Source organism: Plecotus auritus (genome assembly GCF_963455305.1).
Source record: "Plecotus auritus genome assembly, chromosome: 2".
Lineage (NCBI taxonomy): Eukaryota > Metazoa > Chordata > Mammalia > Chiroptera > Vespertilionidae > Plecotus > Plecotus auritus.
In genome coordinates this window covers 46,927,780-46,940,481 of record NC_137771.1, presented here as the reverse complement: position 1 = coordinate 46,940,481, position 12,702 = coordinate 46,927,780, and the positions used below count along the sequence as shown (strand labels likewise).

Below are 12,702 nucleotides of genomic sequence, written 5' to 3'. Positions count from 1 at the left end.
GTTCTGGATGATGTCCGTTTTGTCTTTTAGTTGTAGTTTTGAAATTGTTGTGCGAGGCAGCAGTTTAGATGTTTACCTATGCCGCCATCTTGGTTTCTCCTCCGCTACCACCATTTTTGTTGGGATTTATTTATCTTCTATAATTAAAACTTTGTAGCCTTGAGTGGAGGCCTGGACCAGCCAGGGTGTGCGGAAAGCTTGGCTTCCTCCATTGCCGGGGAAACCCAAGCCTCCTGCTTGCTCTGTAGCCACAGCCATCTTGGTTGGGTTAATTTGCATACTTGCTCCTGAATGGCTGTTGTGTGTGGCTTGTGTGTGTAGCGAAGTGATGGTTAATCTGCATATTACTCTTTTATTACATAGGATTAGAAACTGTCAAATTGCTTCTTCAAAAGGACACCTGAAGGGCATCATATCAGAGGACCCATATTTGTCCACCTTTACTAAAATTGTTATTTTAATAGTCTATAAACATAAATAATGAATCACAATTTTATGCATTTTATATGCAGTTTTAATATGCATTTCTTCTTACTAGTGAGATTGAACAGATTTTTACATTTTTTGTTATATTTCCTCTACCAAGTGTTTGTTTATAGTTTTTGTCCATTTTCCTATTGCTTTATGTTTTTTTATTGATTTACATGTATTCTTTATATGTTACAGATATTCTATTTTATGTGTTGCAAATATTTTCCCTCACTTTGCAAATCAATATATTTTGTCTCTGTTTATAATGTCATTGGCTGTAGTTTTAAAAAGTTTATGTCTTTTAGTGTGTCATGCTTTTTCCATGCTTTTTAGTTCCTATCACATTTAGAAAGGCCTTCTTCACCAGGTACATAAAAAGTTCTATTAAATTTCCTTCTTTTTAGTATTTAAAATTTTTAGTTTTTTAAATCAATCAGAAGTAGCAATCTAATGTAATTTTATCTAAAATGTTAATTTGTCAATGTATCATATTTTATAACAAAAATTAGTCCAACTAAAATACTAAACAATGTAGTCATTAAAAATGATCTTTTGAAGAATATTTAATAATGCAGCCATAAGCTTATGTAATATTAAGTGGAAAAAAAAACTGTTTGTAAAACTTTATATCTAATACCTCAACTATGTGAAAAAAAATACATATGTAGAGAAAAGGAAATAGATTTAATTAAATGTTGAGAGTAATATCTCTTTGAATTAGGATTCAAAGTGATAATTTTTTCTTTTTATGTTTTCCCCAATAAGCATGCTTACTTTTATAATCATATCATAGTTGTTATTACATTAAAAAGAAACATTATTAAGTACTAATACAGAACAAAGGTAATAGAAACAGAGCTCCTGATGATAAAAATCTCATTTGGTCCTTACCATTTGGATGAAAAGGAATGGTTTTAAATTTCACAACTGGAGGGACGAGATTATATTCCGGTGTAAAATTTATTGTCAGTGGGAAGAATATTCCTATAATATAAAAATAAATATTTTTACTAAGGTGTCATGTTGTACTGGTTAACACTAACCTGATTAACACTAAAGTTTCTTATTATAGTTTAGCCTCCCAAGGTCCCTAGAGTTTTATTCTGAAGTAAATTGGATCATAGGGTGCATAGACCCCTCTAAGTAGTTTAATAGACTCCTCAAAATCTAATCCCATTATCTTATCAGCCTGTTTTCCATCCACTAACTCTGTCCCCCTAACACTTGTCCCTTTCACTGTATATCTCATATTGACTAAACTCACTGTTTCAGAACCTGGTGCACCTTCTCTTTGCCATGCTGTTTATTCTTCCTGAATTTCCTTCCCCTCCACTCCTTCTAAACCTGGCAAACTCTTATGCATTCTTCTTTTTTAAATTGATTTTAGAGAGAGGAAGGGAGAGTGAGAGCAAGAGTGAGAGTATGTGTGAGAGAGAAACACTGATGTGAAAGAGAAACATCAATCAGTTGCCTCCAGCATGTGCCTTGACTGGGAATGGAACCCTTACCCTTGGAGTGAGGATATGTTTTCCATTGATTTTCAGACAGTGGGAAGGAGGGGAGAGGGGGGAAAGAAAGAGAGAGAAACATGGGTGTGAGAGAGACACATCAATTGGTTGCCTCCTCTTGCACCATGACTAGGGCCAGGGATTGAATCTGCAATTGAGATACGTGCCCTTGACTGGGAATTGAACCGAAGAACCTTTGGTCCGTGGGCTGATGCTTTAACCACTGAGAAAACTGGCCAGGGCAGAAATTCATTCTTGACTCTCCAAGCAAAATTAACTAATGAATGCCTCCTTGGCATTCTGTTCGAAATCCTAATAGCACATGTTATATTTTATTGTAATTATCCACTTTACATATTGTTCTCCCCTATCTCACTCAGCAAATCTAGTTTATTAATCCACAATTGAAAGAGTGCATGATCACTAAAGTTTATAATGGCCTGGTCTTCTTGAGAATTTGATATGTGGAAATTTTGGGAAGAATCATAGAAAATAAAAGTGAGAAATAATTGTGGAATTTTGATGCCAATAGGAATTTTGATACTATTCTCTGATTTCATGGAAGACTGTTAGAAGATATTTTCAACTGTTATGCTTTATTGTGCCTGCTTCTTAAACAATGTAATAACATTAAGATTTGGCATAAAGAAAAATTCAAACCTAACATTTCTATTTAGGTTGACAAATGGCAAAAATTAAGCCATACAATGAAAAATAACATGTGAATACTTTTAGAACTCTAGAAAATTTATATAATGCAACATTCTTTTGCACATAAAGAAGATGGACTAATAATGGCATAAAGACTTTTTGAAAAGTAGATTGGTTTTGAAAATACATACCATGCCAAATTGTATCCTTTAGACCTTCAATACTAGCTTCCCATTTCATCTTATCTTCACTTACAGGAAAGGCAGTAATACCCTTTAATTTAAAAAAAATCAAAGCAGTAAAAAAGATTAAATATTTATTGCAGCTTTGAAAATCAGTTATCAGATTACAATGAATTCTAAAAACTCTACATTTTTTTTTCCTGATGAATTTATTTATATGCTGATTTGGGGAGTTATATTTTGTGTTATTACCTAGCTGTTAAGGTGGATTCCACACAATAGTAAATTTAAGCCTGGCTGGTGTTGCTCAGTGGTTGAGCGTTGACCTCTGAACCAGGAGATCATGGGTCCATTCCCATTCAGGGCACATGCCCAGGTTGCGGGCTTAATCCCCAGAGAAGGGCATGCAGGAGGCAGCTGATCAATGATTCTCTCATTATTGATGTTTCTATCTTTCTCTCCCTTTCTCCTTTCTCTTTGAAACCCATAAAACATATATTTAAAAAAAATAGTAAATTTAAGTGTTGGAGAGGAAGGCCACCACTGGGGACTCTTCCTCCTTGCTGCCTCAGAAATGTCTTCACTTTCAGAATATGCCTTGCGCATGACTCCTCTGAGTGCCCGGCTATTTGGAGAAGTTGCCACCACTGATTCCAAATCCATGAAAATGGTGAAACTGTTTAGTGAGCAACCTTGGGCCAAGAGGAAGGAGACATATGACTGGTATCCAAATCACAACACTTATTTTGTGCTCATGGGGATACTGCGTTTTTATGGAGAGGAGCATCAGGACTTCAAGGATGAGCAGAGACATCTGAAGAAACGTCGTGGAAAGCGGAAACCAAGGAAAGGAGAAGGAAAAAGAGCAGCAAAAAAAGAAATAGTGTTTGTCAGTGTGGAGAGAAACTTCCTCCTCCGCAACTGAGAGCAGAAGCAAGAGTATTTGTTCTCTTTCCCCATGTCGGATGAGTGTCGGCTTCCTAAGCTGAAGAGCATTTGGAGGAACACAAATGCTCCATGTTGAAGTCTGATCCAGTTAAAGTGTGACTGGTTTCTTGAACACATTCTAATTCTGCAAAGTTATTTTGGCCTTGGTTTTGTAATCTGAGGTTTATCTCATTCCCTAAAGAAATGAATGCAGCCCAGCCAGTGTGGCTCAGTGGTTGAACACTGACCCAGGAACCAAGACGTCATCAATTGGATTCCGGGTTATAGGCTCAGTCCCCAGTGGGGGGCATGCAGGAGGCATCAGATCAATGATGTTGTTCTCTTACTCATCAGTGTTTCTCTCCCTCTCCCTTCCTCTCTCCCTATAAATCAATAAAAACATTTTTAAAAATGTATATATAAAAAAATAAAAATAAATAGTACATTTAAAATAAATTTTAAGTGTGGAAATCACAAGTGGGACTAGAAAGTTAAGATTTGGATGTGTGGCTTATGTACTTCAATAGCCAATTTAAGATACAAATTAGAAGAGAAGAAATTCATTGGAAAGCATGCATCTCTTCAGAGCTTTTAAAAACTGTATAAATGCTATATGGAAGGCATGAATCAGAACATTTGCATTAAGAAAAACACAACTCCAAAATTATGCTTGTATATAAAAATATATTTCCCTACAGTTGAGATATTGTTCCAATAGAGGGACAAGAATATACAGGGTAGGCAAAAGTAGGTTTACAGTTGTTTGCATGGAAAGTAATACAATAATTAAAAAATAATACTACAAGAACAAACTGTGTTTCCAGTACTCACAACTGTAAACCTACTTTTGACCCACCCTGTATTTCAGAAAAACCTTATCAATTATGCTGGGAAATAGACCTAAATATACCCAATAAATATTTCTGAGCAACCACATAGTTATTCAGTATGTTCGGTGCTACTCTGGATAAACACTGTAAGATATCTCTATTATCTACATCTTACCTAATAATAGACAAACATGTAAATTGACCGTACCTCCACTATGCCACCAGCCAATCAAGAGTGATATGCAAATTAACCCAACAAAGATGGCGGTTAATTTGCATACACAGGCACTGAATGACTGGGGCAGGACACTTGCTATGGCGACGACGCAGGCATTCTGCCCCACCCCTGGTCTCTCAGGGCCTCTGGGCAGTGTGGGAAGGCGGGGCTGGAGCAGAAAGAGGCAGCTCTGGGGCCTGAGGGGAAAGGGGCTGGGCCAGAGTGGAAAGGCAGTGCTGGCAGCCAGGGAAAGGAAAGCCCATTCTAGCACGAATCTTTGTGCATCAGGCTTCTAGTTATTTATAATTACATATCATTTCTCCTTCATGGAATTGTCTTTTCAACAGAGAACTACAAAGTTCAGGTAGAGAAGAAACAATATGAAAATAACTTCATTGGTGTCATTTGGAGCAAAGCCTTCCTCTGTGTTAAAATTATAAGGGAAAGGCATCTATGTGTTGTGACAAGTTAGCAAAAAGTGCACCATACACAGGGAGTAGAACACAAGACCCTGAGAAGAGATTGTTCAGTTGGTTAGAGCATCGGCCAGATATGCCAAGGTTGCTGGCTCGATCTCCTGTCAGGACACATAAAAATTTACCAATGAATGTATAACTCAATAGAAGAACAAATCAGTCTCTCTCTCTCTCTCCCCCGCCCCTCCTCTGAAATCAATAAATAAACATTTTTTAAAAGGAATCAACCAATGATTGCATAAATAAGTGAAACAACAAATCAGTGTTTCTTCCTCGCTCTCTCTCAAATCAATAAACAAAACAAAACAAATAAGAGCAATTCTGAGGCTAAATATTTACTGAACCTTTTTGAGGCTTAGGTTTCTGATAGGTAAAACAAAACACTACTTATAGTATTGTAATTAATGAGAGTAATCTTTTACCTGCTAGTCACTTACAACATGATAGACCCTGATATTCAGGGCTTAAGTCCTCATATATTACTCAGCACAATGTGCTCAATATTGCTAACTATTATCATTATGAAATAATTATTATTATGAAATGGATTGTTATAGTAAAATAGATTTGTTAAACAACAGTACTGTAGTGGTAAATTAGGTTGAACTTAATTATGCTTTATGAATAAACACAGATTAAGCTGCTTTATAAAAGTTCTGCCCCAGTGAAACCCATCCCTCCGGGTCCCCAGTACTCACCTTATACTTGTTCTCTTCCAACTCCCTCAAGTCTCTTTGCAGCAAGAAGTAAGTTCTGCAGCACATGATAAGGCAGCAGAGCCTGGCACGTGGCCCCACACTCCCAAGCTTTCCTCTGAGGCAGGTGTGTGAGGTTGCGAGTCACGCTCCCACACCTGGTTAGCTGACGTTAAGTTACTTGCTTTCTAGAGTTGCAGAACGCCTTGTGCTCCCAAGATAAATGGCTTCTAAGTTGGGCATATAACAGGGACTTTCTCTTCTCCTCTGACTCCTCCTAACTAAGACAGACTTCCAAAGGGGAAACTTGGGCACGTTCTTGACCACCGTGCGAGTCACTGCAGCGCCAGCCCACAGCCCAGTCTCCAGGCAAACTTGGACTAGCACCAGGGACAAGCCCGGGTTGTTGCTGCGTGAAGTGGGCGTGAGAGGCATAAGTTTACAGCGGTGGTAGCCCCTTTTTCTCTTCGCAGGTGCAACTGGGATCCACTTAGCTGGTAGACGCAAATCGGTTGCCAAGCAACAGGCCCCTTATGAAAAGTATGGAGAAGGCGGTGGGAGCTTGACAGCCTCTCATCCAATCAGCGACAGGGTGCAGACCTCTAGAACCCTCCGAATCCAATGGGCCAATCGTTTCACTTGGAAAGGCCAATGAGATTCGTCGTTAAGGCCCCACCCCCCCCCCCCCCTCGCTCAGTTCACCAAGGTGGACTCTACCTACCTCACTAGTGTATAGGGTCGGAGTGAAGTCCTGAGGTTCAGCATGTAGAAGCCCTCACTCAAATCCCTCTCCAAATTGATCCTTTCTGTTTCTTTGACTATCAGAAACGATCAGGTAATAAGTGACCAGTAGGTGCAGGTGTATTCATAACGATATCTTAACACATGGCAAGTTACCATTTGAAATCCGTTAGCATGTATTATGTCCTGGAGTCCTACAGTTGCCCTGGAAGAATGCTCCAGGAACAGAGCACTACTAATAATTTCTCAGATTCCCATTTCTTGCCAAAGTTTTGGGTTGTATCCCAGCATATCTATGTTTTCGTAGCCTACATAGCCCTGAAGAAGTTACTTAGCATCCGGTACTTAATATTTTTTCATCTATTAATATGCAGTCTATACCTATCTCTCAGGATTATTATGAGGATTAAAAAAATAAGCACTCAATCATTGCCAAGAGCAAGTGATAGTCCACCCCGGCACTTACCATGCGCTGGGCACACTGTTCTAAATATTTAACAGGCATTCATTTGATTCTCAATCCTAATTTTTACAGTAAGGGAAAATGGGGCACAGAGATGCCACATAATTTGCCTTAGGTCACACAGCTGGAATGCAGTAGAGCCAGGATGCAAACTCCAGGACCTGTAGCTCCAGAGACCATGCTTTTAACCATTAGGCAGCCCTGCCTCACAAAGACCTTAATTTGGAGCTATCTAGCCTTCTTTAATAAGGTATTGCTACTCTCAATAGTTTTCTTTGTGCATCTGTTGCTTTTTAAAAAAATTATTTTTTGGTGTATTTATTTTTGGCTGCATTTCTACCTGCTAATTTTCTGAGTCCCCTGTCAACTAAAATACTAGTATCAACCCAAGAACCCCTTAGGTTCTACAGCAGCAGTTCTCAACTAGGAGAACTGCTAGCAGGGTCGCCTAAGACTATCAGAAAACACAGATATTTACATTACGATTCATAACAGCAGCAAAATTACAGTTATGAAGTAGCAGTGAAAATAATTTTATGGTTGGGGGTCACCACAACATGAGGAACTGAATTAAAGGGTCGTGGCATTAGAAAGGTTGAGAACAACTGGCCTAGAGGATTGAAAAGAGAAAGGTTGCATTGCATTTTTTATGGTAGGCAGAATTCTAAGATGATCTCTATCCCCTGCATAATCTTCAGGACTGTGAATATGATGGATTTGGGGTGAGCCTGACCCAATCAGGTGAGCCTTAAATGAGACCAGGCTCTTCCTGAAGTCAGGAATTCAAATTGTGAAAAGGATTCCATGTGAGGGAGATGCTCTGTTGCTCCCTTTGCAAATGAAGGGGCCATGTGGCAAGGAGGGTGGTAGGCTCTTGGAGGTGAGAGTGGCGGCTGGCTGACAGCCAGCAGGAGAATCAGGGCCTCAGTGTTATAACAATAAGCGACTGAATTCTGCCATAACAAGAGCTTGGAGGAGGACCTGAACTCCAGATCAGAACACAACCTAGCGAACACCTACTGAGGCCTGAGCAGAAAATTCAGTCACGCTGGACCCGTATTGTTTTGAAATAGTAAGTTTGTGGCATTCTGTTAGTTAGCAATAGCTACCTAATACAGCTTCTGCTTAGAGTGAGCAGCTACTGACCAAGGCAAAGCAAGTGGCAAAAGGTCAATCACTCACTGATTGAGTATGAAAAGCGTTTGAATCCAGTTAGTAGACATTAACATGTGGCTTTACACAGGGTTAGGGGACAAGATAGGTATGGCATCCTGAAAAATGAAGTCTGAACTAAGGCTCATGGACAAATTTTCATCATCCTAGATGAGCAAGGCAACTCAAAGTGTACTGGTTTAACATTGGTGAAGTTACTGAGGCCATCTCCCACTCTCATAACCAAGCATGCCCCTTCCCCCTTCTTTCTTAAAAACAATCCTTCCCCTCAGGACTCGAACAGATGTTTTCATTTTACTTAAACTCTAAGACTGTTTTCCTCATCCACCAGGAATATGTACCAGTACAAAGTGTTAACCTCGTTTGGATTTGAACCCCCGTCCTCAAGAGCAAAAGAAGGCTGAGGATCGCCAAATGCCAGCTCAGCTGTGAGACGTGTTTTAAATCACATTTTGACGTATGTTATGCTGTTAACTAGAAAATGAAGTGCAGCACACATGCTTCTAGTAACTCTGGTTTCAAATCATATGATGCCTCCTTTGTCTTGAAGACCTTTTGATGTGCGTTCCCATATTGAGTTTCTCTGCTTTTAATAATCTCATACTCCTTCCTCAATATAAATGTCAGGAAAAATTCTGGATGCTAATCTTCAAAGATCAAACAGGAAGAAAGAGGTGGGCAGCCTAGTTCAGTGACGTGAATTCCTGAAATTGCTAATTTAAATTTTTTTTATTTTCTCTTATAAAGGCCTAGGCTCCAAGAAATGCTTCATTCCCCTTTGTAAAGTTGAAGTGTAGCCCCCCCTGCACCATCCCCCCCCAATTTCAGGGTTGTGTGAATTACAAAATAATTTGGCCTCTCCCTGCAAGGCACCTGAGATGCAGCGGCCCATGATCAGTATTGGTATCTATATTTGTGTCTACCTAACAGACAGGACCTCTGAATCCATACATGCTAGCTTTTATTGCACCTTCTTGGCTTTAGCTATGGGGGACCAAGAGTCCAAGTTTGCCTGGGGCTGGGTGCTTTCCTGGGATAAAGGCCTTTCATTGTTAAAATTGGGATAGTCCCTGGCAAATTGGCACAGTCCATCACTCTAGCTTGGGCATCAAGGACCCTTTCAAGATGGAAATTGTGTAGATAATTTGGTAAAAGCTGCTTCTTTGTTTTTGGACCTTGATGCTTAAAGGAACCTAATTTGTTTCCTATTTCAGGCTCTGGTGCCCATCCCCCATAATCAAGGTTCTGAAAAATAATGCTCAGAATTCCTTTAGGAGAGGATCTTAGGGAGGTTTATGATGAGGAAATGCAATGCCTGCCTGGGTACTTCACATATTTTAGGAGAATCAGGTCTCCTTTCATTGCATTCCTCACTTGGGAAACCAATTATTGAGAGAGATGCATTTAATAATATCTAAGTACAACCGAGACCGTTAAGAGTGTGAGGGTGTGCGAGGGGGAACTGCTTAAAAGGTATAATTATTCTAGGCTTCCTTCACATATATCGGTTTAACTAACCCTCTCATACTCAGTTGTCCTAAGGATAATTCCAGAATTTCAACACGGGAGAGGAGTTGAGGTGGCAATTGGTTTGGAGCAGGTATAAGGGATGACATATGGTTTAGGGATGGCTCAGGGCAGTGATTTCAACCAGTGTGACGCAAGAATTTTTAAAACATGGAATACCTCCTCTTTTCCCCTGGATTGTCAAATTAAAAAAATGACAACAGCCAACACAACAATAGCAGTCCAGTGTGAATGAATCAAAATTATACTTTTTTTTTTTTTTTTGGTTAGAGTGGAAAAAAATGTAAAATATTTTTTTGCTTGCGGTAGAATTTTAGTAATTAGTTTATGTGTGCCATGAGATGAAAAAGGTTGAAAATCACTGGCTTAGGGATGTGTCTTGGAGGTGTTTATACTCAGTGTATGTTTGTTTATGAGGGGTGGTTGGAAGGGAGGTGACGGAATTGCTGAGCGGCTAAGCCCGCCCCCTCTCGTTGGCATCAGCACTGGATATACACATGAAAAATAGAATATACTGTGCTCTAAATTTTTTGTCACAATAGAAAAGAATGTGTCCTTTTATAAAAATTGTTTAAAACACATTGAATAATAGCAATGTTACCATGTTCTGAGCACTTGCTATGTGTCAGATACTTCCTATATACTTATACATATTCCCTGACTCTGAAAGACAGGTATTATAGAAAAATTATGAAATTGTAGCCCATTTTTTTTGAGAACGTTTTCAGGCCCTCTTGTCTGCAGGTTACATTAATGAGCTCATGTATGTTGATTAGCTTCAGTTCTAAAGTAGATTCTTTTTCAGAGGATGAAATCACAGTTCAGGAACGTGTCTAAATTCACATGGTTACCAAGGGGTGAAGGGGAGATTTAAGCTCAGGCAATCTGACATCAGAACCTTTACTCTTAACCTCTATGCTACAGTTACATTATTTTATGGGTAAAGAAATAGAGATTGCCTTACTCACACAAGGTCATCCGGCCCCTGTGCTGGAGCAGTTGAAAAGTACGTGCTTCATGCTCCCATTCTCTTCAACCAGGTCCCTTGAAGGACAGAAGCCTAGGCATAGTGGTGTATGCTAAGGAATCTATAGGAGGTGTTAAGGAGGCTTCTCTTTTAAGGTCAATCCTGGGGTGGTCCTGAGAAGATATAATTATTAGAAATCTCCCCAGTTGGGATGACAACCTGGTTTGACAAGTATTGTTCTAGTGCAGGGATGGCTGATAAATTTACACCCTGGTGCTATTTCTGACTGATTAAGTGGTTATTCAGGGCACTATGTTGAAAAATTTAAAGCTAAAATTGAGTTCAGTTGGAAAGAGCAGCAGTTCATGATGTCTACCCTGAATGCAAGAGGAAAGAAGGGTACTGATGCTTTGGGGTTGCTCTACCAAGTCTGCCCGCTCAGGGATTTTTCCAGGTTGGGGAAAACAACTAAGATTCTACATCCATGCCCATGACTATGATGGTGCCATGCAGTACCACTCAGCGGGTTGAGATACATCCCTATCCTATGGCTGGATTTGGCTTCAAGGAGGATGGGAGACATAGCATGTCTGAGCAGAACTTTTACAGGAGGCCCCGGTATCTGGGATTTATTTATCTTCTATAATTGAAACTTTGTAGCCTTGAGCGGAGCCAAGCCTCCTGCTCGCTCTGTGGCTGCAGCCATCTTGGTTGGGTTAATTTGCATACTGGCTCCTGATTGGCTGGTGGGCATGGCTTGTGGGTGTAGTGGAGTGATGGTTAATTTGCATATTGCACTTTTATTAGATAGGATATATATACACACACACTGAGTGGCCAGATTATTATGACCACCTGACATTTGTAGGCAAATTAGCCGTACACTGCATCTTATGGGATATGGAAGCAGAAGGCCTGTTCAAACACCTTTGCTGTCTGCAGTTACCAAGATAAAACGTCTCCAATTCGCACAGGAACACAAGGATTGGACAGTCGAGCATTGGAAAAAAGTCATGTGGTTCGATGAATCATGTTTCCAGTTGCATCATGCAGATGGCAGAGTGAGAATTTCACGGAAACAGCATGAAAGCATGCACCCCACATGCATGAGTACAACCCTTCAAGCTGGTGGGGGCAGTGTCATGGTTTGGGGCATGTTTTCCTGGCATGATTTGGGCCCTTTAATTCATGTGGAACGACATCTGAATAGTACAACATACCTAAGTATCATTGCTGATCAAGTTCATCCTATCATGTTGATGGCGTATCCCAATGGAGATGGCTTCTTCCAACAAGACAATGCACCATTGTGCAGGAGTGGTTTCAAGAACATGAGGGAGACTTTACTTTGCTTAGGTGGCCCCCATAATCACCAGATCTCAATCCAATTGAGCATTTGTGGGACGAAGTTAAAAGAGCCATCAGGTAGCTGGTTCCACAACCATCAAATCTCACAGAACTAGACAGTGCTATTCATCAGGCATGGTGTCAGATTCCTCGCATCACCTTTCAACATCTCATGGAGTCAATGCCAAGAAGAGTTGCCATGGTATTGAAGGCAAAAGGTGGCCCAACAAAATACTGATGGTGTGGTCATAATAATCTGGCTACTCAGTATATATATATAATGACCATCTCCCCACCCTCCACTCCTATGCCTTTAAATTAGGGTGGTTCTGTGATTCTCAATCTTTATAATACTGGAGGGCTTGCTAAAGCACAAATTGCTAGGGCCCCAGAATTTCTGATTCAGTACTTTGAAGTGGAGCCTGAGAATCTGCATTGCTAACAAGCTCCAAGGTCTGCTGGTCTGAGGATCACACTTTGAGAACCTTGGGGATAGTTAAGGTTTGTAGTTAATAGAGCTACAAACT

The 12,702-nt window shown here is 40.0% G+C and overlaps 2 protein-coding genes across 2 annotated transcripts in view; one reads left to right on the top strand and one right to left on the bottom strand.

Moving 5' to 3' along the window:
* UBE2U (ubiquitin conjugating enzyme E2 U) overlaps positions 1-6,035 on the bottom strand; it is a gene marked incomplete at its 3' end in the record, with an annotated part of 48,922 nt that extends 42,887 nt beyond the window's left edge. The window contains exons 1-3 of the mRNA XM_080654634.1: positions 5,961-6,035; positions 2,822-2,903; positions 1,363-1,455 (exon numbers count right to left, since the gene is read on the bottom strand). Coding sequence (XP_080510760.1) covers positions 1,363-1,455; positions 2,822-2,903; positions 5,961-6,026 — 241 coding nt within the window. The 5' untranslated portion in view covers positions 6,027-6,035. The remainder of the gene's footprint in view (positions 1-1,362; positions 1,456-2,821; positions 2,904-5,960) is intronic.
* LOC308242575 (small ribosomal subunit protein mS33-like) lies at positions 3,387-3,737 on the top strand (the record flags this gene model as incomplete). The annotated part of the gene is made up of 1 exon (XM_080657056.1): positions 3,387-3,737. The coding sequence occupies one exon, from the start codon at positions 3,387-3,389 to the stop codon at positions 3,735-3,737; it is 351 nt and encodes a 116-aa protein (XP_080513182.1).
* Positions 6,036-12,702: the final 6,667 nt, after the last annotated feature.